This window comes from Hypanus sabinus, chromosome 10, assembly GCF_030144855.1.
Source record: "Hypanus sabinus isolate sHypSab1 chromosome 10, sHypSab1.hap1, whole genome shotgun sequence".
NCBI classification, from domain to species: domain Eukaryota; kingdom Metazoa; phylum Chordata; class Chondrichthyes; order Myliobatiformes; family Dasyatidae; genus Hypanus; species Hypanus sabinus.
In genome coordinates, this window is record NC_082715.1 from 29,059,265 (window position 1) to 29,086,190 (window position 26,926).

The window sequence follows — 26,926 nt, forward strand, 5'->3', positions numbered from 1 at the left end:
TATATATGCAATTAATAAAGCTGAAGAAAAAAACTTATCAAAAAGGATAATATGTGATAATGAAAAAAAATTATATAAGGTAAAATGAGAACCCCAACTTACTAAAAAAAGCAAACTCCACTAACCACAAGAGAAAGAAAGAGAAAAAAAACCATTACGAATCAATTCCCGGAGCAACACGACTTACCATCATCTATATACATTAAAAAAAATCAGAATCATCAACCACCAAGTCATGTTTATTAAAATAAAATTGGAAGGAAACCATATAAATGCATCATATTCATGCATCTATTTAACTCCAGCAAACTGCCAGCTTCCAATAACACCCCAGTAACCTATCCTATGCATAAAAAAACTTGCCCCTCATGTCAACTTTAAATTCACCCCAAACAACTAACCTTAAAATTCTATCCTCTGGTGTTTGGCATTTCTACACTACTTCTGACTGTCTACTCTACCGATATCTACTTCTATCAGATCTCCCCTCAGTACTCAGAATATTTAAACATAATCATATTATTAAATTTATATTAATCAGCTATTAATAAAATTTAATTTTATTCCTTCTGTGGCTTCAGTTATCAGAATTCAATGGGCTAACACAGTCATACCATAATTATTAATTCATCATCTTCCGTTAATGCAGTTCATCCATACCGAATATCTAAGCTCAACTTTTGGATGGCTTATCGGAACAGAATCAATGGGCTGAATTACTGATCCTGCTCCTATATCTTAGTCTTCAGCAGGTGAATGAGATTGTTCAGAAAATTCAAATTAATATATAATTGTATGGCAGTAAAGTAGAGTGCAAGATAAAAGCAGAACTGAAATCTATTCATACATACATGACTACTAATTTGGATCCATAATTACCTATTACTAGCACCCTCAAGCTGTGAGTATAAGACCATAAAACATAGGAGCAGAATTGGGCCATTTGGCCTGTCGAGTCTGCTCTGCAATTTAGTCTTGCCGGATTTATTTTCCCACTTAACTCCATTGCCCTTCTTCCTGTAACCTTTGATGCCCTTACTAATCAAGAACATTTGCTTTAAATGTACCCATTCACTTTCCTCCACAGCCATTTGTGACAATTCCACAGATTCATCGCTCTCCGGATAAAGAAATTTCTCCTTATCTTTGATTCCCAGGATGTTCTCCTTTTTGCACTGAAACAAAAGCACTAAACTAAAATTTATCTAGGAATTTTTCCAAAGGGAAAGCAAAATGCATCTTGAAATGTCATGTAATCGAAAGACTCAACAGAATACAACTCAATGCACTACCCATTAATTCAAACAGCATTTAAGACCATAAGACATGGAGCAGAATTAGGCCATTCAGCCTATCGAGTCTCCGCCCTTCTATCATGACTGATTTATTATCTCCCTCAACCCCATTCTCCTGCCTTCTCCACATAACCTTTGATGCCGTAATTAAGCAAGAATCTATCAACCTTCACTTTAAATATACACAGTGATTTGGCCTTCACCACCATCTGTGGCAATGAATTTCACAGATTCACCACCCTCTCATTACAGGAATTCTTTCTCATCTCTGTTCTAATGTGACATCCTTGTATTCTGAGGCTGTGCCCTCTGGTCTGAAAATCCTCCACAAAGGGAAACATTCTCTCCATATCCACTCTATCTAGATCTATCAATATTCAATAATATGAGTAATATTCTATAATTTCAAATTAATAGCCAGACAGTTAGGAAATTCATATTAAATGAGCATCCTGCTACATCTCAACAGTGAGTGATCTGCCATTCAATTGAATCTTGCTATGGAATGAACACACAGATTTGTAGAACGTACCACAGTGTGATACATGTTGGGGAGAGGTAGGAGGAGTGACCTGTAATCAGACAAAATAAGCTGAACACAAATATAGCTATCTAAAATGAAAAAAATAAACAAAAGAAACTCTGCAGATGCTTGAAATCCAAAGCAGAAGTTCTAAAGCACAGTCATGGCCTGAAATTTCAACTGTTTTTTCATTTCCATGGATGTTGCCTAACCTGCTGAGTTCCTTCAGCATGTTCTGTGTTTTATCTAAAATGAAATCTGAATATTGTCTACATGACTACCCAGTTTGAAAAATCTATGTGAGTGAATTATTTAATTAATGGAAAAATTTTATGCCAATCTATATAATACAGTAGTTAATTGTTTTTAATATCCACAATGTTCTTATTTTTCGTTGATATTAATTATTGCCCTAGAATACAAAGAAAAAATTGCTAATCCTTTGGAATAATGCATATTAATTACATACCGAATATTCCCTACAGTTTTGAAATTTCTGTCATAAATGATCATTTCTTCTTAATTCACTGCTGAAATAGATTTGTTGAGGTGGTAATCAACTCTCCTCTGCATCTGAAGAGTCAGTTCTGTCTTCTGAGCTTCAGCAGTTAATTCAGAGTAGAATAGCCCAGGAGTTTGTCCTTGCTATATGAATGTAAACAACCTGAAATATTGGGCTTCTCTGAAAGAGCAAGAGGAAATTATATGGTTAAAGTTAAGCAGTAATGCCATATTAATGCACATCTTTTTACTGGTTCATCTGCTGTTTTACTTCAGTACTGAACAAGACATCAGTTTTAACAACAGATTGTACTTCCAGTGCAATTTCTCTGCCAATGAAACACTGTGATTAGAATCTGATAGGAGAAAAGCGAGGAAAGATGATCAAAGTTATGATCATATGAGGAATTTTCAAAAGGATGAGAGACAGAAATGCAGAGGGATTGGTAGACAGAGCTCAGAGTGTGAAACTGAGATACCCAAATGTTATCATCTAATGGGTTGAGTGAGGAGGAAGAGCAGAGAACACAGACTATAACGTAATTCTGGAGGAGGTGTCAAACACAGGAAGAATAAGGCAGTATGGGCAGTATTTTAAAATTTTATTCTCTTAGGGTGATTACCTCCCTGTAGCTCCTATCTATCACCTCCTCACTTTCTCATGAGAGCTGATGGTCATCCAGCTGCAGATGCAGGTACTTAACACGATCTCTAAGGCTCAGTGCAGTTTATGCAGATACAGCTATCTGGGAAATTGGAGACTTCCCACAGTTGCCACATCTCAAACAAAGAACCACTACTTCTGAACCCATTCTCAGTGCACTAGCTATGTGTTAACAGAAATAAACTTACTAGAAACTTACTCATTTACTTACTTAGAACCTCCACCTATGCTTGACCAAGACTGCTCTCATCCAAACCTATTGAGCCAATCCCAAACCACTTTGACACTGACCCTGTGGAGCCAAAGATTGACCACTTGAATACTGACCAACTCTCACAATAGTCTAACTGCTTGCACCTTCCTTCTTTCACTATGCTCTGCACTGATTGCAGCCAGCCAAAGTATACTCTTCTCACTGGATATAAAGAGTGCTTGACTTGGCTCACAATAAATACCATCCAAAATAGGTTAAACTATCCAATCAATAAGAAGGCATTTTAGGAAAGGCAACACACTTTGCTTTATCTACTTAGTCCACATCCTGTGAAGAAACACTTAAGGGAAAAAAGATGGAAAGGGAGAAAGTTGCTTGCTGCTGTATACCACAGGCAGGGCAGAAGCTACAATGAGTTTTAGTCTAAGTTGGGTGATTGGCAAGAGAGGATTCATCAAGCTTAGAAACAGGCAGTAGTGGGAGAGAGGCAAGAGTGGAGATAGCGAATATTACTGAGGGGGTAAACACGCAATCTTACTGGCAGACAGGGCTTGTGCTATTGCAGAGGTTGGACAAACTTGGGTTGTTTTCTCTGGGGTGGTGGAAACCTCCATCCGGAGGTTTATAAGATTAGCTAAGCATGGTTAAAGTAGACAGACAGCATCTTCTTCCGAGAGTTGAAATGCCTCATACCAGAGAGCATGATTTAAAGTGTTTCGGGGGGTGTAATTTTAAAGGTGATGTGAGAGACCAGATTTTTTACTCGGAGTGGTGGGTGACTTGTTGGTGCCGCCTGGGTGGTGGTAGAGGCAGATATATTAGGGACATTTAAGAGACGTTTGGATAGGCACAAGAATGTGAGGAAAATGGAGGGATATGGTCATTGTGTCGGTGTAAGGGAATAGTTTGGTTGGCTGTTTGATTATTAATTTTTTGGCACAATATTCTGTGCCAAGAGGTCTGTTCCTGTGATGTACTGTTCTATGTTATGCTCAATCAGGTCCACAGAGTCAATTTAACCAAATAATTAAAATACTTCAAGCTACTGATTTACTCACTGCTAAATGATAGCTACTTCTAAGAAAGTAAAGTTATAGTAATTACTTCAGACCAGCTGTGCTCAGTTTTATGTTATACTTACTTATACTCCCAGAAAGTGCAATTTCATGCTTCGAGTTAAACTCTCCTGTGGAAGCAGTCTGTTCAGACTGAAAAAGTAAAGGGATGGTGTCAATGCATGAAGAAACAGCCTCCTTCTAATTCCTCCTTCATCCATTTCTCAGTTCAGAATGTCTCTTAACACTTATCTCAGTGCAATCCTGTCACCAGGGCTCGTACACCAACTTGGCTCCTTAGCTAACTCTGCGAACAGCCATATTACTCAATGGTGAGAAGGCCACCTTTCCCAAGCAATAAAATATAATAAACATATAGGGTCAGTCTGATATGGGGTTGTGTTGGCGCGTGGCCTAGTGGATAAGGCATCAAATTAGTAACCTGAAGGTCACTGGTTTGAGCCTCAGTCTAAGGCAGCGTGTTTGTGTGTCCTTGAGCAAGGCGCTTAACAACACATTGCGACGACACCGGTGCCCAGCTGCTTGGGTCCTAGCACCGTTGGACAACATTGGTGGTGTGGAGAGGGGAAGGCTTGCAGCTTGGGCAACTGCCGGTCTCCCATACAACCCTGCCCAGGGCTGCACCCTGGGAACCTTCCAAGGCACAAATCCATGGTCTCACGAGACTAACGGATACCTATTGTTACGTATCCCGTAACTGGATCACTTACCAGCAAAGATAGAGAGGTCCGTTGAAGTCTGATGGCACTATTTTCAAATGTTTTTATTTATAAAGGGGCACAAAAGTAAGGTTAATACAAACATTCAGATAATGCACGTCATCAATACTCAATCTAAAGCGCGGGTATAGTAATAATCATCATTAAGAAATAAGCTCTACTGTTGTCTAAGGGATAATATATTGTCCATTGGAAATATAAAAGTCACTCAGAAGTCTGCAGGCTTCAACCTTTTGGGAATCGCTGGGTTTCACGGGTTGGACAGAGAGAGAGAGATTGGTGAGGAAAGGAAAACTTGCCCGGGTCTTTATGAAGCAAATCCGTTGAATCAGGGGAGCGGGCTCCCTCCCGATGTTAGTTAAAAGCAGTTTTCCATGATTCCAGCCACAGATTCCAGGCCCGGAATCTAACGCACGTGGCTTCCTTCAAAATGGCTTCCCGCTACAACGGGATCGCTATCGTGTCTTCTTGGTGCGTCTGAAGGGATTGTCCCCCCCAGATCCTCCTTTATACTTCCTCACGGGGTCGCAGGTGTCAATCAGGTTGGGATGATACAATCTCTCTCTCAACCAGCCCACTTTGCCCGAGGGCTTCGCATGTGGTCTCCATGAGACAATAGTCAATGTCGCCTTGTTTTGCATCCCGGTGGAATGCGGGATTCGGCACGTCTCTCTCTCTCCCACTTCCTGTGTCTATTCGGCACATCTCTCTCTCCCACTTCCTGTGTCTATTCGGCACGTCTCTCTCTCCCACTTCCTGGGTCTACTGACCCCCCCTCAACTAGTGCTCTTGCGATTCTCACAAAGGAGGGGGCTGGGATCATAACACCTCCCCTCTTAAAGGTTTTTACCAGCAGTAAAAGAAATATAGATTCTTACAGAGTCATACAGGATTTTTGAATCTAACACAATACACAAGCTTTTCTTTTCACAGAGTACTACCATTATACATTCAAGTCAGTATCTAAATAGTTAACAATTACAGTGTCCCTTTCTTTAATATCTTAACATCGCATACCGTACTAAAGTCTTGTAGCATCAGACTTCAAGTTAATAACCACCTATTTTTTTTTCGTAACAAAACTAAGGAGGTGTGATCTTAGCTTAGGTGCATCTACAAAAGTTTATGCGAATACTAATCGTTTCGGTCGTTTAACTTAACCGGCAGGTCTCCAAAGGGGCTGTCTTTATTATTCACAGGCTTTGGCGCAATCCCGTACAACCTGATTTGCTGTTTAAAATGGCATCCCCATTAACCATCGCCTCTTTTCCAGTGAGTCCCCCCCCCCCTTAGGGAACTTGAGTAATTTGGCGTGGTGAACTCCTGCCCGCCTCGTTCATCGGGGTTATTTTATCAACACCATGCCCCAAACTTAGACCATTTCCACCCAACGCTTTAATTTTTCCCAGGTGACTAGCCCTTTTGTTAGGACCCTTCAGGCTATGGGTGTTTAATTCGAACTCTTTGTTCAAGTAGCATTTCGAATTTGGCCTCTTCACACCCCATCCTGGCATAACAATAGAGTGGGGGGCCCTGCTATCTCCCGGCTCACTCTGTGAGCGATCTGCCAGGTTTAAAATTTCTTCATTCGACTTGGGAACTACAGACTTCCCATTTCCTTCAATAATCCTCATCCCCCTCATTCTTAAATTCTGCATTAACTTTGAACCCACCTTCGAGTACAAACACTGGGGAACTCATACTTCCCACGGTTACCAAGGTTAACCCTTTTTCCGCTGAACCAAGTCTATCTGACCCACAAGGACGGCCGCCCCGTTCCACTGAATCAAATACCTCAGACTTCTTCTGAGCTCCATTACCAGGTTCAGCACCACGTGCATCCCCATCTTGGACACACTCAAATGGGACTTTGGCCTCTTCCAGGTTTTCAATACCCATACCCTTTTTAACTCCTAAGTTCCCCCGTTTCTCCCAGGTACTCTCTGGGCAACTCCCTTCCGGAGTAAACTCAACCCCATGGGCTGAAACAACCTCATCTGCCAACCCAGCAGACTTCTTCGAGGTAATGGCACCCTTTTCATCTAGGGCTGCCCTCATTTCACTATCGGGAACAACTTTAGAAGTTTCAACTTCCTCAACCAGTTCTGCCAACCCAGACAGATCATCTATGTCCAACCCTGGACCTGTTAACCGCTCTATCGGTTCCTCATCTTTATTTTCTGCCTCTAGGACCTTTCTCCTCGCTAAAGGCAGATCTATCTCCGCTCCCTTCTCCTCTTTCACTTTACTACTCTTCGTTTTACCACCCTCTAAACCCTCGTGGTACAGGGTCGGTAGAAACGTCTCGGCCAAATCAAAACTGGCCCAATTTAAACTGCTCTCATTCTCAGCTGCCTTTCTCGACATGCTGCGAGTGACTGCGCATGCGGGATAGATTTGGGACTCTAGGGGCGAAGCCACCGCACTCGCCGGTCGGCGGGTTGGCAACATTGCTGACCAAACCTTACCACCTGCTAAATCGTTACCGAGTAGGACGTCCGCGTCAGTTCTCGGGAACTCTGATTACAATGGGTCCAGACACCAGCTCACAATCCATAATGACCTCATGTAAAGCCACCACTTCTATTCTTTTACTGATCCCCTCTACCTTTGCCGCTAGCTCCTGGTGGGACCTCTGCCTCACTCGTCGGACTTTCTCGATCGTTCCCACGGTCCCTTTGGGAACTTTTATTCGAGGAAAACTTTGTCTTGTGGGTTAGGACATATTCATCCGCGAACCTAGCAAATTCTGAAATGGACTTATCTGGCTTCTCATTCAAATACATCTGGATCTCCTCCGGAACACAACCTTTAAATTCCTCAGTCAAAAGTAACTCCCTGAGATGCTCATAATCCTCGTCCACCCTTTCCGCGGTGCACCAACGGTCCAAGAGCACCCCCTTCTCATGGGCTAGCTCGGCATACGTTTGATTCCACCCTTTCCTTAAATTTCTAAACTTTTGTCTATACGCCTCAGGTACCAATTCGTAAGTCCGGAGAATGGCCTCCTTTACTTCAACATAATTCTCCGCTTCTCCCTCCTCCAGGGACAACGCCACATATGCTCGTTGGGCCTTCCCCTTTAACACACTTTGTAACAATGCCACCCACTGCTCTTTTGGCCACTTCTGATTTACTGCCACCTTTTCAAAAAGCAAGAAATAACTATCAACATCTGTCTCCTCGAACGGAGGTACCAATCTCAACTCCCTACTAACATTAAACCGCTCCGCTCGGTCTAACCCTTGATCTCTTTGCTCGTTCCTTATCTTCTCCATCTCCAAGTCATGTTTCCTCTGTTTCTCTTTCTCCTCATACTCTCTTTGCTTTTCCGCTTGTTCCTTCTCTTTCTCGGCTGCTTCTAGTTCTTTTAGCTGAATTTCATGCTGTCTTTGCCTCTCAGCTTGGTCCTGCTCCCTTTTCACCTCTAACCCCTTTAGTTGGAGCTAAACTAAGTCAGTTGAAGTCTGATGGCACTAGTTTCAAACGTTTTTATTTATAAAGGGGCACAAAAGTAAGGATAATACAAACATTCAGATAATGCACGTCATCAATACTCAATCCAAAGCGTGGGTATAGTAATAATCATCGTTAAGAAATAAGCTCTACTGTTGTCTAGGGGATAATATATTGTGCGTTGGAAATATAAAAGTCACTCAGAAGTCTGCAGGCTTCAACCTTTTGGGAATCGCTGGGTTTCACGGGTTGGACAGAGAGAGAGAGATTGGTGAGAAAAGGAAAACTTGCCCGGGTCTTTATGAAGCAAATCCGTTGAATCAGGGGAGCGGGCTCCCTCCCGATGTTAGTTAAAAGCGGTTTTCCGTGATTCCCGCCACAGATTCCAGGCCCGGAATCTAACGCACGTGGCTTCCTTCAAAATAGCTTCCCGCTATGACGGGATCGCTATCGTGTCTTCTTGGTGCGTCTGAAGGGATTGTCCCCCCAGACCCTCCTTTATACTTCCTCGCGGGGTCGCAGGTGTCAATCAGGTTATGATACAATCTCTCTCACAACCAGCCCACTTTGCCCGAGGGCTTCACACGTGGTCTCCATGAGACAATAGTCAATGTCGCCTTGTTTTACCGGTGGAACGCGGTATTCGGCACGTCTCTCTCTCCCACTTCCTGGGTCTACTGACCCCCCCTCAACTAGTGCTCTTGCGATTCTCACAAAGGAGGGGGCTGCGGACATAACACTATATATATATGATATGGGGTTCAACCAAACAGGAATGTCGTGCTGTTCCAATTAAAGAAAAGTCAATTTGAGCAAATGCTTTATAAATACTGCCCATGCACAGTTATCGGTAATCAGAAAAGACAGATCGTACACCAGCATAAAATTTTTAAGAACAGATATTACCAATTTTCTACTTTATCATATAAACAGCTTACAGAGAAAGGAAAAAAGATAAAAGGGCCCACTACAGTTAAACCAGTCTAAATGTGCTCATAATCATTAACAACACAAATAAAATGCTGAAGAAGCTCAGCAGGCCAGACAGCGTCCATGGAAACGAGTGAACAGTCAACATTACTGGCAGAGACCCTTTATCAGGACTCATTCCTGTATTTGCTGGGTGTAGCACTCTAGTCACAGCGCGACAGCTCATCAGCAACTGCAAGTAGAGTTTCCCTTCTTGGAATCATCCACCTATGAAGCACTTCTTGCAATCAGGTCACCCCCTCGGATGGGATCCTACAGGCATCTCCCCTGGTGCTCATCTCTCTGCACCTCCCACCAAAAAGCTGTCCTTCAGTAAACTCTTCCCCACCCCCCCCCCCCCCCAGCTCTCCAGAATCTTCTCACACATCCAGCAATCCTGATTGGCTGACACAACATCCCTAAGTTGGACAACATGGCTCCTTGTCTTTAGCCAAAACAGAAACATTCTTTCCAGCAGAACACACTGCTTCAACAGAAAACTGTTAAAATAAAATATCTCAGAGCATAGCAGTAGAAACCTTAACCAGGGACTTACATCAGCAATTATGAAAATGCAATTGAGAACTACATAAAATGTTCCTACTCGAAATAATGTTCGCATTTGGAAGCATTGAATTATGAGCAGCACAGTATTTAGCACAATGCTTTACAGTACTGGGAACCTGTGTTCAATTCTCACTGCTGTCTGTAAGGAGTTTGTACGTTCTCCCCTTGACCATATTGGTTTCCTCTCACAGTCCAAAGACATACCAGCTGGTAGGTTAACTGGTCATTGTAAATTGTCCCATGATTAGGCTCATACTAAATTGGGGATTGCTGGGTAGCATGGCTCAAAGGGCTGGAATGGGCTACTCTCCACCATATCTCAAATAAAGAAATAAATAAATATAAACCATATCTCAGATATCACACTGTTCCAAAGAAGAACTATTGAAGTTTACCACAATGACTATTTGCCTCCAGTCCCCGGAGTTTGAGTGTGTTAAAGGTTGAGGCATGGAGGAAGGCTGGTCAGGGAACAGGGTACAGGGAATAACATCCTTTTGTGCTATGAAATCTCCTCTAACTTTTCTGGACTAAGCCCAGTTCTTTCTTCACTTGTATTCAGGATGAAATCAAATGAGAAATATGTACTACTTCCAAAGCAAGTATAACTTGCTATAAATAAGTTGACTGCACACAGTTACAACAAGAATTCCTCATCTGGTGCTCACCATACCTCTGGCACATCTTGCAATAAAGGGCAAAAACCAACAACTATGGTAATTGGAACCTAACAATATCTCCATGTTTCTATGGAATTAGACCATAAAACCATTCATACATAGAAGCAGAATTCAGCCATTTAGTCCATCGAGTCTGCTCCACCATTCCACAAAGGCCATATTATAATACCTCTCAATCTCATTCTCCTGCCTTCTCTATGTAACCTTTGACACCCTGACCAATCAAGAACCTATCAAACTCTTCTTTAAGTACATCCAATGACTTGATCTCCACAGCCATCTGTGGCAATGAATTCTACAGATTCACCATCATCTAGCTAAAGAAGTTCCTCCTCATCTCTGTTCGAGCTCCCTCTGTACTCATGCTGTGGTCCTAGGCTCACCCACTATAGAAAAATCCTCTCCACATTCATTCTATCTTCAACTTTCAATATTCCATATGTTTCAGTGAGATCCCCCCCCCCCCCCATTCTTCTAAACTCCAGTGAGTACATGTCCAAAGCTATCAAACACCCCTCATATGACAAGCCTTTGATTCCCGGAATTATTCTCGTGAACCTCCACTAGACCAACATACCTGTTCTTAGATATAGAGGCCCAAAGCTGCTCACAATACTCACAATGTATTTTGACCAACACCTTAAAAAGCCTCAGCATTACATCCTTGCTTTCTTGAAAAGAAAAGAAAATACTGCATTTACTACCTTTCCCAATGATTCAATCTGCAAATTAACCTTCAGTCTATCTTACATAAGGACTCCCAAGTCAGTCCCTTCTGCTTTTTGAATTTTCTGCCCATTTAGAAAATAATCTATACCCTTATTCCTTCTAACAAAGTGCATGACCATACACTTCTCTACAGTATATTCCATCTGCCATTTCTTTGCCCGTTCTCCTAATCGGTCTAAGTCTCTCTTGGCACTTTCTCAACATCGCCTGTCCCTCCATCTGTCTTTTTATCTGCCATATTATTGGCCACAAAGTCATCAATTCCATCATCCAATCCATGAAAGTATAACTTGAAAAGAAGCAGTCCCAACACTAACCCCTGTGGAACACTTACTTACTACTTACCGGCAGCCAACTAAAAGAGGCCCCCTTTACTCCCACTGTTTGCCTCCTTCCAATCAGCCAGTGCTTTATCCATGCTTTTTTTCTTGCAATACCGTAGACTCTTGTTACACAGCCTCATGTGTGGCACCTTGTCAAAGATTTCTTGAGAATCCAAGTACACTACATCTGCTGACTCTCCTTTGTATAGCTGCCTGTTACTTCCTCAAAGAGTTCCAATACTTCAGGCAAGATTTCCCCTTAAGTAAACTATGCTGACTTCAGCCTATTTCATCACTTGTCTGCATGTGCCCTGAAACCTTGTCATTAATAATTGCCTCCAACATCTTCCCAACCACAGAAGTCAGGGGTGCTGGCTTATAATTTCCTTTCTTCTGCCTCACTCTCCTCTTAAAGAGTGGAGTAATATTTGCAATTTTCCAGTCCTCTAGAACCATGTGATTCTTGAAAGTTCATGACTTACGCCTCCACAATCTCTTCAGCTACCACTCTGAGAACACAAGAACATACGAAATAGGAGCAGGAGTAGGCAATCTGGCCTGTCGGACCTGCTCTGCCATTCAATAGGATCGTGGCTGATCTGAGCATCGACCTACCTTTTCCCTATAATCCTTAACTCCTCCATATGCAAAAATCTATCCAACCTCATCTGAAATATATTTACTGAGATAGCCTCCACTGCTTCATTCGACAGAAATTTCCACTGATTCATTGCTCTCTGGGAAAAGCAGTTCCTCCTTATCTCCATCCTGAATCTACTCCCCTTAACCTTACATAAGAAATAGGAGCAGGAGTAGGCCATCCAGCCCATGAAGCCTGCCTCGCCATTCAATAAGATCATGGCGATCAGTCCATAAACTCAGTTCCATCTACCTGCCTTTTCCCCATAACCATTAATTCCTTTACTACGTAAAAACCTATCTAACTGTTTCTTAAATATATTTAGTGAAGAAGCCTCAACTGATTTTCTGGACAGAGAATTCCATAGGTTCACCACTCTGAGAGAAAAACAGTCTCTCCTCAACTCCATCTTAAATCTTCTCCCCTGAATCTTGAGACTATGTCCCCTAGTTCCAGTCTCACCTGCTGTGGAAACAACTTTCCTGCCTTTATCTTATCTATCCCTTTCATAATTTTATATGTTTCTATAAGATCTCCTCTCATCCTTCTGAATTCCAGTGACTACAGTCCCAGGCGATTCAATCTCTCCTCATAGCTTAACCCCCTCATCTCTGGAATCAACCTGGTGAACGTCCTCTGCACTACCTCCAAAGCCGGAATATCCTTTCTCAAGTCAGGAGACCAGAACTGTATAGAGTACTCCAGAAGCAGCCTCATCAGTAGCTTGTACAGTTGCAGCACAAACTCCCTGCTCTTAAATTCAATCCCTCCAGCAATGAGGGCCAACATTCCATTTGGCTTCTTGATAGCCTGCTGCACCTGCGAACCAACCTTTCGCAATTCATGAACAAGCACTCCCAAGGCCTTCTGCACAGCAGCATGCTGCAACGTTTTACCATTTAAATAATAGTCTGATTATCTATTTTTCATTCCAAAGTGGATGACCATGCATTTACCAACATTGTGCTCCATCTGCCAGACCCTTGCCCACTCACTTAACCTATCTATATCTCTCTGCAGACTCTCAGTATCCCCTGCACAATTAGCTTTTCCACTCAATTTAGTATCATCAGCAAACTTAGATACATAGAAACATAGAAAATAGGTGCAGGAGTAGGCCATTCGGCCCTTCAAGCCTGCACCGCCATTCAGTATGATCATGGCTGATCATCCAACTCAGAACCCTGTACCTGCTATCTCTCCATACCCCCGATCCCTTCAGCCACAAGGGCCATATCTAACTTCTTCTTAAATATAGCCAATGAACTGGCTCCAACTGTTTCCTGTGGCAGAGAATTCCACAGATTCACCACGCCTGTGGAAAGCAGCCAGTGAAGGAGTGGAGATTTGAGGTTTTGACTCAAGAGGCTTCGACAAGAAGAGGCTGAGGATGAGCTTCACTCCAAGTGAGGTAAGGCCGGGTAAGTTCCTTTCAAAGGAGAAAGTTTCAAAAGTTGAGGCAAGTATTGGGTAGATCAAGGCAGCTGAGATCGGCCCCGTGGTTTGTTCATCCTGCAGCATGTGGGAAATCAGGGATACTTCCAGTGTCCCTGACGACTGTGTGTGCAGGAAGTGTGTCCAACTGCAGCTTCTGGCAGACCGCATTGAGCGTCTGGAGCTGCGATTGGATTCATACTGGAGCATCTGCGATGCAGAGAAAGTCGTGAATAGCACATTCAGTGAGTTGGCCACACCGCAGGTAAAGTCTACACAGGCAGAAAGGGAAGGGGTGGCCACTAGACAGCGTAGCAGTAGGCAGATAGTGCAGGAGTCCCCTGAGGTCATCTCCCTCCTAAACAGATATACTGTTTTGGATACTGTTGGGGGAGATGTCTCATCAGGGGAAGACAGCAGCAGCCGAGTTCATTGCACCATGGGTGGCTCTGCGGCACAGGAGGGAAGGAAAAGGAGTGGGAGAGCTATAGTGATAGGGGATTCGATTGTAAGGGGAATAGATAGGAGTTTCTGCTGTCGTAAACGAGACTCCAGGATGGTATGTTGCCTCCCTGGTGCAAGGGTCAAGGATGTCTTTGGTGCAAGGGTAAAGGGTCCAGAAAGCTTTTGATAAAGTCCCACATAGGAAATTAGTGGGCAAAATTAGGGCACATGGTTTTGGGGGCAGAGTACTGACATGGATTGAAAATTGGCTGGCTGACAGGAAACAAAGAGTAGTGATTAACGGATCCCTTTCGGAATGGCAGGCTGTGACCAGTGGGGTACCGCAAGGTTCGGTGCTGGGACTGCAGCTGTTTACAATATACATTAATGATTTAGATGAAGGGATTAAAAGTAACATTAGCAAATTTGCTGATGACACAAAGCTGGGTGGCAGTGTGAAATGTCAAGAGGATGTTATGAGAATGCAGGGTGACTTGGACAGGTTGGGTGAGTGGGCAAATGTATGGCAGATGCAGTTTAATGTGGATAAATGTGAGGTTATCCTCTTTGGTGGCAAGAACAGGAAGGCAGATTACTATCTAAATGGAGTCAAGTTAGGAAAAGGGGAAGTACAATGAGATCTAGGTGTTCTTGTACATCAGTCAATGAAAGCAAGCATGCAGGTACAGCAGGCAGTGAAGAAAGCTAATGGCATGCTGGCTTTTATAACAAGAGGAATTGAGTATAGGAGTAAAGAGGTCCTTCTGCAGCTGTACAGGGCCCTGGTGAGACCCCACCTGGAGTACTGTGTGCAGTTTTGGTCTCCAAATTTGAGGAAGGACATTCTTGCTATTGAGGGAGTGCAACGTAGGTTCACAAGGTTAATTCCCGGAATGGCGGGACTGTCATATGTTGAAAGATTGGAGCGAATTGGCTTGTTTACACTGGAATTTAGAAGGATGAGAGGGGATCTGATTGAAACATATAAGATTATTAAGGGATTGGCCACACTGGAGGCAGGAAGCATGTTCCCGCTGATGGGTGAGTCCAGAACTAGAGGCCACAGTTTAAGAATAAGAGGTAGGCCATTTAGAACAGAGATGCAGAAAAACTTTTTCACCCAGAGAGTGGTGGATATGTGGAATGCTCTGCCCCAGAAGACAGTGGAGACCAAGTCTCTGGATGCATTCAAGAGAGAGTTAGATAGAGCTCTTATAGATAGCGGGGTCAAGGGATATGGGGAGAGGGCAGGAACGGGGTACTGATCGTGTATGATCAGCCATGATCACAGTGAATGGCGGTGCTGGCTAGAAGGGCCGAATGGCCTATTCCTGCATCTATTGTCTATTGTCTCTGAGCGGCTGCAGGACATTCTGGAATGGGAGGGTGAACAGCCAGTGGTCATGGTGCAGATAGGTACTAATGATACAGGTAAAAAATGGGATGAGGTCCTACAAGGTGAATGTAGGGAGTTAGGAGATAAACTAAAAAGTAGGACCACAAAGGTAATAATCTCTGGATTACTACCAGTGCCACGTGCTAGTCAGAGTAGAAATAGGAGGATACTTCAGATGAATACGTGGCTTGAAAAATGGTGCAAGGGGGAGGGATTCAAATTTCAGGGGCATTGGAACCAGTTCTTGGGGAGGTGGGACCGGTATAAACAGGACGGTCTGCACCTGGGCTGGACTGGAACCAATGTCCTAGGGGGAGCGTCTGCTACTGCTGTTCAGGAGACTTTAAACTAATGTGGCAGGGGGATGGGAACAAGTGCAGAGAGACAGAGGGGTGTAAAATGAGTGTAGAAGCAAAAAGTAGTAAGGTGAAATGTAAAAGTGGCAGGCAGGCAAATCCAGGGCAAAAAGCAAAAAGGGCCACTTTTCAACATAATTGTATATGGTCTAAGAATGTTGTAAAAACAAACCTGAAGGCTTTGTGTGTCAATGCGAGGAGCATTCGTAACAAGGTGGATGAATTGAATGTGCAGATAGTTATTAATGAATATGATATAGTTGAGATCACAGAGACATGGCTCCAGGGTGACCAAAGATGGGAGCTCAACATCCAGGGATATTCAATATTCAGGAGGGATAGACAGGAAAGAAAAGGAGGTGGGGTAGAGAGAAGATTAACGCAATAGAAAGGAAGGACATTAGCCTGGAGGATGTGGAATCGATATGGGGAGAACTGCATAACACTAAGGGGCAGAAAACGCTAGTGGGAGTTGTGTACAGGCCACCTAACAGTAGTAGTGAGGTTGGGGATGGCATTAAACAGGAAATTAGAAATGTGTGTGTACAATGTCCTGTGTATGTTACTCAAAATGGGTTTTTTTGGTTTGTTAAGAGTAGGAATGCTTCTTTGTCTGATAAGTGTTTCTCTCGCAGTTGTTTTGCTTTATACTTGTTGATCTGGTAATTGTATTCATTTGTTAACCAATGGGGAATGTTATTTTGTCTTGTGAGGCTGGGAACTTGGTGGAGGGGTTTTTTCGCGGGCTTTTGGTGGAGAGTCAGGAGGAAGACGCCGAGGAAGGTGGACGTGCGCTGCACTGCTCGGAAGACCACCGGGCATGGTCCTAGGTGTGAAGACGTGGAGGTCAGAGGCAGCGACGAGGGGTCGGATGGTTGATGGTTGAGCTCCAACGATGTGCACTAAACTGACTGAACTTTGATAAGTTGGCGCCTTTTTGTTTTTTTTCCCTTGCATATATATTGTATTGCCTAATACTCTGTTAAACTTAGTAAACTCTTTAAAGTGTATTTCATAACGGTATTTGTTGTGGGTTTGATATGGTGTGCGGGCACGAGGCATAAACTCAATTCTCACAGCACCTGCATGTACGGGAGGTGGGGTTGGTGTGTGGCTGGATCTCCTTTTCCCCTAGACATATACCAGCCTGTTGGGTAAGTGTTCCATGTGCAATAAAGGAACAGTAGTTACAATGGGTGACTTCAATCTACATATAGATTGGGTGAAACAAATTGGTAAGGGTGCTGAGGAAGAGGATTTCTTGGAATGTATGCGGGATGGTTTTCTGAACCAACTGGAGAGCAGGCCATTCTAGATTGGGTATTGAGCAATGAGGAAGGGTTAGTTAGCAATCTTGTCGTGCGAGGCCCCTTGGGTAAGGGTGACCATAATATGGTGGAATTCTTCATTAAGATGGAGAGTGACATATTTAATTCAGAAACAAAGGTTCTGAACTTAAAAAAGGGTAACTTTAAAGGTATGAGATGTGGATTAGCTAAGATAGACTGGCAAATGATACTAAAAGGGTTGACAGTGGATATGCAACGGCAAGCATTTAAAGATCGCATGGATGAACTACAACAATTGTTCATCCCAGTTTGGCAAAAGAATAAACCAGGGAAGGTAGTGCACCCGTGGCTGACATGGGAAATTAGGGATAGTATCAAGTCCAAAGAAGAAATATATAAATTAGCAAAAAAAAAGCGGCACACCTGAGGACTGGGAGAAATTCAGAGACCAGCAGAGGAGGACAAAGGGCTTAATTAGGAAAGGGAAAAAAGATTATGAGAGAAAGCTGGCAGGGAACATAAAAACTGACTAAAAGCTTTTATAGATATGTGAAAAGAATAAGATTGGTCAAGACAAATGTAGGTCCCTTACAGTCAGAAACAGGTGAATTGATCTTAGGGAACAAAGACATGGCAGACCAATTGAATAATTACTTTGATGCTGTCTTCACTAAGGAGGACATAAATAATCTTCCAGAAATAGTAAGGGACCGAGGGTCTAGTGAGATGGAGGAACTGAGGGAAATACATGTTAGTAGGGAAGTGGTGTTAGGTAAATTGAAGGGATTAAAGGCAGATAAATCCCCAGGGCCAGATGGTCTGCATCCCAGAGTGCTTAAAGAAGTAGCCCAAGAAATAGTGGATGCATTAGTGATAATTTTTCCAAACCCCTTAGATTCTGGATTAGTTCCTGAGGATTGGAGGGTGGCTAATGTTACCCCACTTTTTAAAAAAGGAGGGAGAGAGAAACGGGAATTATAGACCGGTTAATCTGACATCAGTGGTGGGGAAAATGCTAGAGTCGGTTATCAAAGATGTGATAACAGCACATTTGGAAAGAGGTGAAATCATCGGACAAAGCATGGATTTGTGAAAGGAAAATTATGTCTGACAAATCTTATAGAATTTTTTGAAGATGTAACTAGTAGAGTGGATAGGGGAGAGCCAGTGGATATGGTATATTTAGATTTTCAAAAGGCTTTTGACAAGGTCCCACACAGGAGATTAGTGTGCAAACTTAAAGCACACGGTATTGGGGGTATGGTATTGATGTGGATAGAGAATTGGTTGACAGACAGGAAGCAAAGAGTGGGAGTAAACAGGACCTTTTCAGAATGGCAGGCAGTGACTAGTGGGGCTCAGTGCTGGGACCCCAGTTGTTTACAATATATATTAATGCTTTAGACAAGGGAATTAAATGCAGCATCTCCAAGTTTGCGGATGACATGAAGCTGGGTGGCGGTGAGAATGCAGAGCGACTTGGATAGGTTAGGTGAGTGGGCAAATTCATGGCAGATGCAATTTTTAGGAAGAGCCAGCTGAGTTGTCATAAGAGCCAGCTGACAGTTCAGAGAAGGCGAGTTGGGTCATTGGACCAGGGAGGCGAATCGGGCTGTTGAACCAAAGGAGTCGAGTCAGGCTGTCGGGTCAAGGGAGTCAAGTCAACCTTTGGGCTGAGGGAGTTGAGTCGGGCTGTTGGGCTGCAGGAGGAGCCGGACTTTGTTCAGAAAGCTGACCTGGGTGCAGACAATGCTGCTGCCTACTACTTCAAGGCACCAGAGTTGGCGTTTTCAAATTGGCATGAGTGGCATCTAGTGAAACCATGAGTGACTATCTTGTTTATTTCTTTTGCGATCGAAAGGCCCTGTTGGATATTGATTGCCACAGGCATGTTTCCCATGTTTGGTGGACAGATAGGCAGCAAGGTACTATGTCGCCTTGGTTGTAGAGAGGAACTAGGGTCAGTCTACAAGCTTGCTTTGTAGCATGGCATATGGCCTCAGTTGGGGGTGTCCGCTCCAGTCAGTACTGCCCTCCAGTGTTGGATTGGTTGAATTACAGGCTGTACTGTGCGGAACCATCAATTTGCTTAACGTCGCTCATTGACTTGGACTAAAAATGTGTTTTCTTATGTGACTTTGTACTTTTTTCCTTTTCTTGTATTATGAATGCATGTGCCTGTTTCTAAACGTTAGCCCCAGAGGAAAGCTGTCTCATTTGGCTGTATCCATGTATGGTTTGAATGACGATTAAACTTGACGTGATTTTATTTTGATTTGTGAGAAGTGTGCACATGAACTGAAATTGGACCATTCATGGAGAGATGCATTCACCATATTACACTTTGTCACATCGTTAACATACTCAGTGATTGTTGATGGTGAAGGTGGAGTTGGTGTGGTGGGTGGGTGACCCTTCCTCCACAACTCTCTGCCTTAGAAACACTTATCATCTTGTCCAATTCTTTCATCCTTTTCTACCTCCATCACTCAGACTCCTGACACTGTCCTTTTTTCTTGCTGTCTACATTCTCATTTGCACAGGAAGTTTGTGCTGCCAGAGCCCTGTCCCGAGGACCATCAGGTGTCTTGATGTCTCTAATTCTCCAGTTTCCATGAGAAACCAATACCAAACTTGTCTTTCTGACCTCACAATTACTCACTTTTCTCCCAATTCCTAAACATACTGTAAAAAGTTCATTTCTTTTTCAGAATCTGCTCTGTTTGTATACTATTTTAACTCCCTTACCTCTGATCGGTAAGAAAATCTGGTCAATGAGAACTTCTTCAATAGAGCCTCTTGCACCTGTTTTAGCAAAAGAATAAAACATTTTTTAGGTTCACTGCAAAACAAATTGCAGGAAAATTGGTGAAGATAACAGCAGAAGCTCACCTTTTTATCCATGCATGTTACGAAGACCAAAATAAAGAAACCCTAGAAATTAAAAATAAATTTCAGAAATTAACAAATAGATCCTTAAAACCTTTCAAACATTTTGTAACATTCCATTCTAGGTTCAGTCATCCAGCACAGAACTATCAACCCTGACTGGTCAAAAAACAAGTTACAGAAACAGCGATGAAGAATGCGTTTATATAGACAGAGATTGAGGACCTTCATCATTGCCCAAAAAGTCAGTGGTATAACAGGCAGTAGGTAAGTAAGAAAGTACTGCTCATTCTCTGTCATTATGATACCTTATTTTCTACATTCTTATTTCTTTCCTTTGTACTCCCTCAATGTATTGTGTACGGAATGATCCACATCGATGGTGAGCAGACAGGACTTTTTAACTGTATCTCAGGACATGTGACAATAATCAACCAATTACCAATATAAACAACAAGATTTCTCTCCCAGAGTATAGAAGTGAATTAGTAAAACAGTTTATTTTTACCATAACCCAAGCAGTCGGCCAGTGGAGAGCGGTCAGTGATTGAGTGGGCCAGTGAAGGAGTGAAGCTTTAAGGCTTTGGCTCGAGAGGCTTCGGCGAGAAGAGGCAGAGGATGAGCTTGCTCCTGGTGAGGTAAAGCTGGGTAAGTTTCATTAATTAATTTAATTAACTTGGGAGTTGGTAATGGAGGCAGTAGATAGGGCAGTCCAGTGCTCTGATTGTAGGATGTGGGAAGTCAGGGACAGCATAATTGTCTCTGATGACTACACTTGCAAAAGGTACATCCAGCTTCAGCTCCTGTTAAACTGAACTAGGGAACTGGAGCTGGATGAACTTTGGATCATTCGGGAGGCAGAGGCAGTAATAGATCAGAGTTTCAGGGAGACAGTCACCCCTAAAAGTCAGGAGACAGGTAACTGGGTGACTGTAAAGAGAGGGAAGAGAAATAGACAGAAAGAGTATTGCACCCCTTTGGCCATTCCCATCAATGATGAATATACTGTTTTGGATACTGTTGGTGGGGACAACCTACCATGGACAAGTTGTAGTGGTCGCGTCTCTAGCACTGAGATGGGACCCTCAGCTCAGAAAGGAAGGAGGGAAAAGAGGAGAGCAGTAGTGATAGGGAATTCATTAGTTAGGGGGACAGATAAGAGGATCTGTGAGAGAGATCGAGAATCCCCGATGGGCTGTTGCCTCCCTGGTGCCAGGGTCTACGATATCTCGGATCGAGTTCTTGATATTCTCAGGAGAGAGGGAGAGCAGCCAGATGCCATGGTCCACGTGGGGACCAATGACCATAGATAGGAGTAGGGATGAGGTCCTGAAGAAGGAATATAGGGAGTTAAAAAGAAGTTGAAAAGCAGGACCTTGGGGGTGGTAATCTCGGGATTGCTGCCTGTGCCATGAGACAGAGAGGGTAGGAACAGCAAGTTATGGCAGATGAATGCGTGGCTGAAGAGTTGGTGCAGGGGGCAGGGGTTCAGATTTCTGGATCAGTGGGATCTCCTCCGGGGGAGGTCTGACCTGTACAAAAAGGACAAGCTGCACCTGAACTGGAAAAGGACCAATATCTTGGCGGGCGGGTTTGCTAGAGCTGTTGGGGAGGGTTTAAAATAGTGTGGCAGGGGAGTGGGTATCAGAATGTGAGTGCAGATATTAGGGTAGAAGGACAAGGGCATGATGCTATGTGTTCTGAGTTGGTGAGGAAGGACAGGCAGGGGACAAAACATAAATGTAGCCAGTCAGAGGGGTTGAAATGTGTCTATTTCAATGCTAGGAGTATTCAGAATAAAAGGGATGAACTTAGAGCACGGAGCAGTATGTAGAACTATGATGTTGTGGCCGTTACTGAAACTTGGCTGGAGGAAGGGCAGGATTGGCTGATGCAGGTACCGGGTTTTAGGTGTTTTAAAAGGAATAGGGTGGGTGGCAGAAAAGCAGGGGTGTGGTGTGGGTAGTAGCATTACTGGTCAGCGACAGTATCACGGCTATAGAAAGGGAGAATGCTGCAGAGGGAGTGTCCACTGAGTCAGTGTGAGTCAGAAATAGGAAGGGATCAATCATAGTGTCCGAGTAGTCTATAGGCCCCCAAATAGCCCTCGGGACACCGAAGAGCAGATAAGCAGGCAGATTTTAGAATGGTGCAGGAAATACAGGGTTCTAGTTATGGGTGATTTCAACTTCCCTCATATTGACTGGCACCTCCTGACTGCAAGGGGAATGGAATTTGTCAGGTGTATTCGAGAAGGATTCCTGACACAGTATGTAGACCGGCTGATGAGAGGAGAGGCCATACTGGATCTAGTTCTGGGTAATGAACCTGGACAGGCAGCAGACCTCTTGGTGGGGGAGCATTTTGGTGAGAGTGACCACAACTCCCTTAGCTTCAGCATAGCTGTGGAAAAGGATAAAAGCAGAAAAAAATGGGTAAGTGCTTAACTGGGGAAGGGCTAACTATGAAGGGATGAGGCAGGAACTAGTGAGAGTAAATTGGATACAGATGTTCAAAGGTGAAAGCTTGAAATAATGTGAAAGCAGTTTGGGGAATACTTGTGCTGGGTCCAGGATAGGTTTGTCCCACTGCGACATGGAAAAAATGGTACGAGAAAGGAACCATGGCTGACGAAACACGTGAGGCAACTTGTCAAGAGGAAGAAGGAAGCTTATGTTAGATATAAGAAGCAGGAAGCAGGAGGGGCTCATGAGAAATATAGGGTAACCAGGAAGGAGCTTAAGAAAGGACTTAGGACAACTCAACGGGGGTTTGAGAAGGCCTTGGCATGTAGGATTAAGGAGAACCCCAAGGCATTCTATGTGTATGTGAAGAAGAGAAGGATGACAAGAATGAAGGTGGGGCCGCTAAAGGATAAAGAGGATAACATGTGGAGGAGGAGGTTGGGGAGGTCATAAATGAATACTTTGCTTCAGTATTCACAAGTGAAAATGACCTTGATCAGGGTGAGGTCAAAATAGAACATGCCTGTGTGAGGGACAATGTGGAAATTAAGGAAGAAGAAATGTTGGATCTTCTTAAAAACATCAAGATTGATAAGCTCCAGGGCCGGACATAATATACCCCAGGTTGCTGTGGGAAGTGAGAGAAGAAATTGCTGGATCAGTAGCTATGATCTTTGAATCCTGTTTGGCTGCAGGGGAGGTGCTGGAGGAATGGAGAATGGCAAATGTAGTTCCCTTGTTTAAAGAAGGTAATAGGGAGAATCCTGGGAACTGTAGACTGGTGAGTCTTACGTCGGTGGTCTGCAAACTATTGGAAAGGATTCTTAAGGATAGGATCTATGAGCATTTGGAGAAATACAGTCTACTCAAGGATAGTCAACATGGCTTTGTGAAGGGAAGGTTGTGCCTCACAAGCCTAATTGTGTTTTTTGAAGAGGTAACAAAAGAAATTGATGAGGGTAGGGAGGTAGATGTGGTCTACATGGATTTTAGCAAGGCATTTGAGAAGTTCCCCCATGAGAGATTCATCCAGAAAGTCATGAGGCACGGGATCAGTGGAACCTTGGCTGTTTGGATAAAAAAATTGGCTTACAGGAAGAAAGCAGAGCGTAGTAGTGGAAGGAAAGTATTCTGCCTGGTGGTCGGTGACTAGTGGAGTGCTACAAGGATCTGTCCTGGGACCCCTGCTCTTTGTGATTTTTATAAATGACCCAGATGAAGAGGTGAAACGATGGGTGAGTAAGTTTGTGGATGACACGAAGATTGGAGGGGTTATGGATGGAGCTGTAGGTTGTCGAAGGTTACAAGAGGATATAGACAGGATGCAGAGTTGGACAGAAACGTGGCAAATGGAGTTCAATCCAGATAAGTGTGAGGTGATGCATTTTGGAGGACAAACCAGAAGGCTGAGTACAGGGTTAATAGTCAGTTACTTAAGTGTGTGTTTGAACAGAGGGACCTTGGGGTTCAAATCCATACATCCTTCAAGGTCGCTGCACAGGTTAATAGGATAGTTAAGAAGGCCTATGGGATGCTAGGCTTCATTAATAGGGGGATTGAGTTCAAGAGGAGAGAGGTCATGTTGCAACTCTACAAATCTTTGGGGAGACCACACTTAGAGTATTGTGTTCAGTTCTGGTCACCTCATTATAGGAAGGATGTGGAGGCTGTGGAGAAGGTGTAAAGGAGATTTACCAGGATGTTGCCTGGATTCGAAAACACATCTTATGAGGCAAGGTTAACAGAGCTGTGACTGTTCTCCTTGGAGCATAGAAGGATGAGAGGGAACTTAATAGAGGTCTACAAGATTATGTGAGGCATAGATAGGGTGCATAGCCCTGCCCTGTTCCCAGGGCAGCAATAGCAAACACCGGAGGGAATATGTAGAAAGTTAAGGGAGGGAAGTTTAATGGAGATATCAGGGATATGTTTTTTACACAGAGGGTTGTGGGTGCAAGGAATGACTTGCCAGGAATGGTGGTGGAGGCTAAAACGTTAGGGTTATTTAAGAGCCTCTTGGACAGGCACACGGATGAAAGAAAAATAGAGGGTTACGGGGTAGTGTGGGTTTAGTACTCGTTTTAAGCAGTATATGGGTCGGCACAACATTGAGGGCTGAAGGGCCTGTACTCTGCTGCAGTGTTCTAGCCCAGTGTTTACGGTACTAGCTTATTCCTCAGATTCAATATTAACTTATTGAATTTAAATTTTCCAGCTACCATTTTTGGATTGAGATTTGTGTCACTTATTTAACCCTGAAGTGCTTCAGTAGTTTGATTAAATATTATCTATGGTTCTTTGTCTTCACTACAATTGTGGTTATCCTTTAAAAGTATGGCAGTGCTCCCCCATGATGCATGTTGAGATGCGCTGACAATGTTGAAATTGTAATTCAGAGAAGCGCCCCATGGAGTAGTGACAGAGAAATCAAGAAAACTGCAGATGCTGGAAATCTGAAATAAAAAACAAAGTGCGGCAAACACTCAGATCAAGCAACTTCAGTGATATTCTATTTCACTGTCATGGCGAATGGGCTCTCAAAAAACAAAATTTTCCATGATCCCTAAGCTGCAGGACTCATCCATGTGTTGGACTTTAGTTACTGTCACATAGAAAATGTTGTGCAGACTTTTATCAAATCATCTATTGAACTGAACCACTAGAAGATATTTAGTTGATCTTGATTGTTTTACATAAAATCTAGTACATAATTATAACTATGCCGTTATACAATGAAGGTCATAATTCTTTTTTAATACATACCTGAAAAACATTGAGAATTGTAAATATATATTGGAAAGCAATATGGGGGTTCTTTTGAAAGGTTGGTATTCCAAATGCCCATGTGAGTCCAAGGATTGGGGTTAGCACTGCAATGTTCCTCACAATCGGTTTTATTGTATCCTTCTCCTCATTATGGCCCCTGGGCCTGTCTCCAATTTTTGGTCGTAGGAGCTTGAATATGACCACAACTAGAACAATAATGTTGCTTACGATGATAGACAAAGCTGGTATAATGAAAGCAAGTATCGGGTATTTTTCCCTCCAACTGAGCCAACAGGCGTCTTTTCTTATGTAACTGTTCTGTGGATAGGTAACTCCAATTGTAATGGCTGAAATTATTATTGGACACAAATAGCCGATGCCAAATGAGATTCCCATCAAAACAGATTTGCTGATATTGTGGAGTAAGAAAACCAGGTGGTACATAAGTAGAAGGCCAAGGGTGAACATCCAAAAGAATACGGCGAGGTAGAAAACATGAATGAAAAAGGTTGCAGCCACACAAGCTCCTGTATCTTGTTTTACAGAGTCTGCCACGATAAACCATACATCTGCTATCAGCAAGTTGATAGCAATGTTCAGAATTGCCATGTGGCGAATATGTGATGTTTTACTCTTGGTCACATGCTTCCATACCACTGCTTCTATAATGATGGTTATTATTAAGCTTGCTAGAGAAACAGCAACTCCAATTTGGGTTATAGAACTCAGAATACTGTCCTTCACTGGCTTAGCGGACATTAAAATGGAAAAGGATGTTAAATGCTCACAATTACAAATGACGTTTTCTCCGTCAAGATCTGGCGTACAGCCATCATTATTCCATATACCATTATGACTAAAGTCCCAAAATGCACATTGGGCAGAGTTAAAATCAAGTGTAGGGTTTCTCGTTGAGAAGGTCATCTTAGTATTAATTGGTTTCTTATCACTTAATGTTATTGTCACAACAAGACCATTAATTGAGAAATTTCCTTCGAAGTTTGCATTGCTGGGTAAAATATCAATCAATGTTGGATATGCAATTGTCACAACTACCTTGTTTACCAACTTTTCAAGTTCATCAGTGGGAATGAATATATTAGTAGATAAATTGGTGTAGCCTTCAGTGCCAAAAGTATCAAAGGTTATATCAAAGGGGCTCTTTGATCCACGGCTGTCAATTTTAGTAGCTCTGAACTGTAGATTCTCCATTTTAATATCTAAAGTGTCATTCATCAGATTGAGTTGACAACTAAATGTCTCCACTGACAGTAATAATTTAGAAATGATATGTGTTTGAGATGTTAGGCTGGAGAGTATCATCCAGGCTTCTATTGATTCATGAGAAATCATGGTGTTTACAGTTTGCAAGAAATTCTGAAAAACACAAAAGGAATTAATTATTTATTAATCAATCAAATGTAATTCTCAGCAACTCACATACTTTTAAAATAGAAATGGACAAAGATAAAGACTTGAACATACAAAACATTCAAGAAATGACTGAAGCAAGTTGACTTGAACATTACTC

The 26,926-nt window shown here is 43.0% G+C and overlaps 1 protein-coding gene across 1 annotated transcript; it reads right to left on the bottom strand.

Annotated features, from left to right (window-relative positions):
* Nucleotides 1-1,608: 1,608 nt before the first annotated feature.
* Nucleotides 1,609-26,632, bottom strand: LOC132400269 (adhesion G protein-coupled receptor F5-like). The gene is made up of 5 exons (XM_059981241.1): nt 25,393-26,632; nt 20,168-20,209; nt 20,024-20,080; nt 4,339-4,405; nt 1,609-2,500 (listed from the first exon to the last, which is right to left on the bottom strand). Exons 1-5 carry the CDS (start codon nt 26,629-26,631, stop codon nt 2,427-2,429), a joined length of 1,479 nt encoding a protein of 492 aa, XP_059837224.1. The 5' UTR covers nt 26,632; the 3' UTR covers nt 1,609-2,426.
* Nucleotides 26,633-26,926: the final 294 nt, after the last annotated feature.

What these genes read in the sequence shown, in the direction of transcription:
- LOC132400269 (XM_059981241.1), bottom strand. Translation starts at nt 26,631, where the DNA reads ATGAATGACACTTTAGATATTAAAATGGAGAATCTACAGTTCAGAGCT. An exon ending in TAACATGCATGGATAAAAAG is followed by an intron (nt 20,081 to 20,167) that starts GTGAGCTTCTGC and finishes TTGCTAAAACAG; the next exon opens with GTGCAAGAGGCTCTATTGAA. An exon ending in TGCACTTTCTGGGAGTATAA is followed by an intron (nt 2,501 to 4,338) that starts GTAAGTATAACA and finishes TTGCTCTTTCAG; the next exon opens with AGAAGCCCAATATTTCAGGT.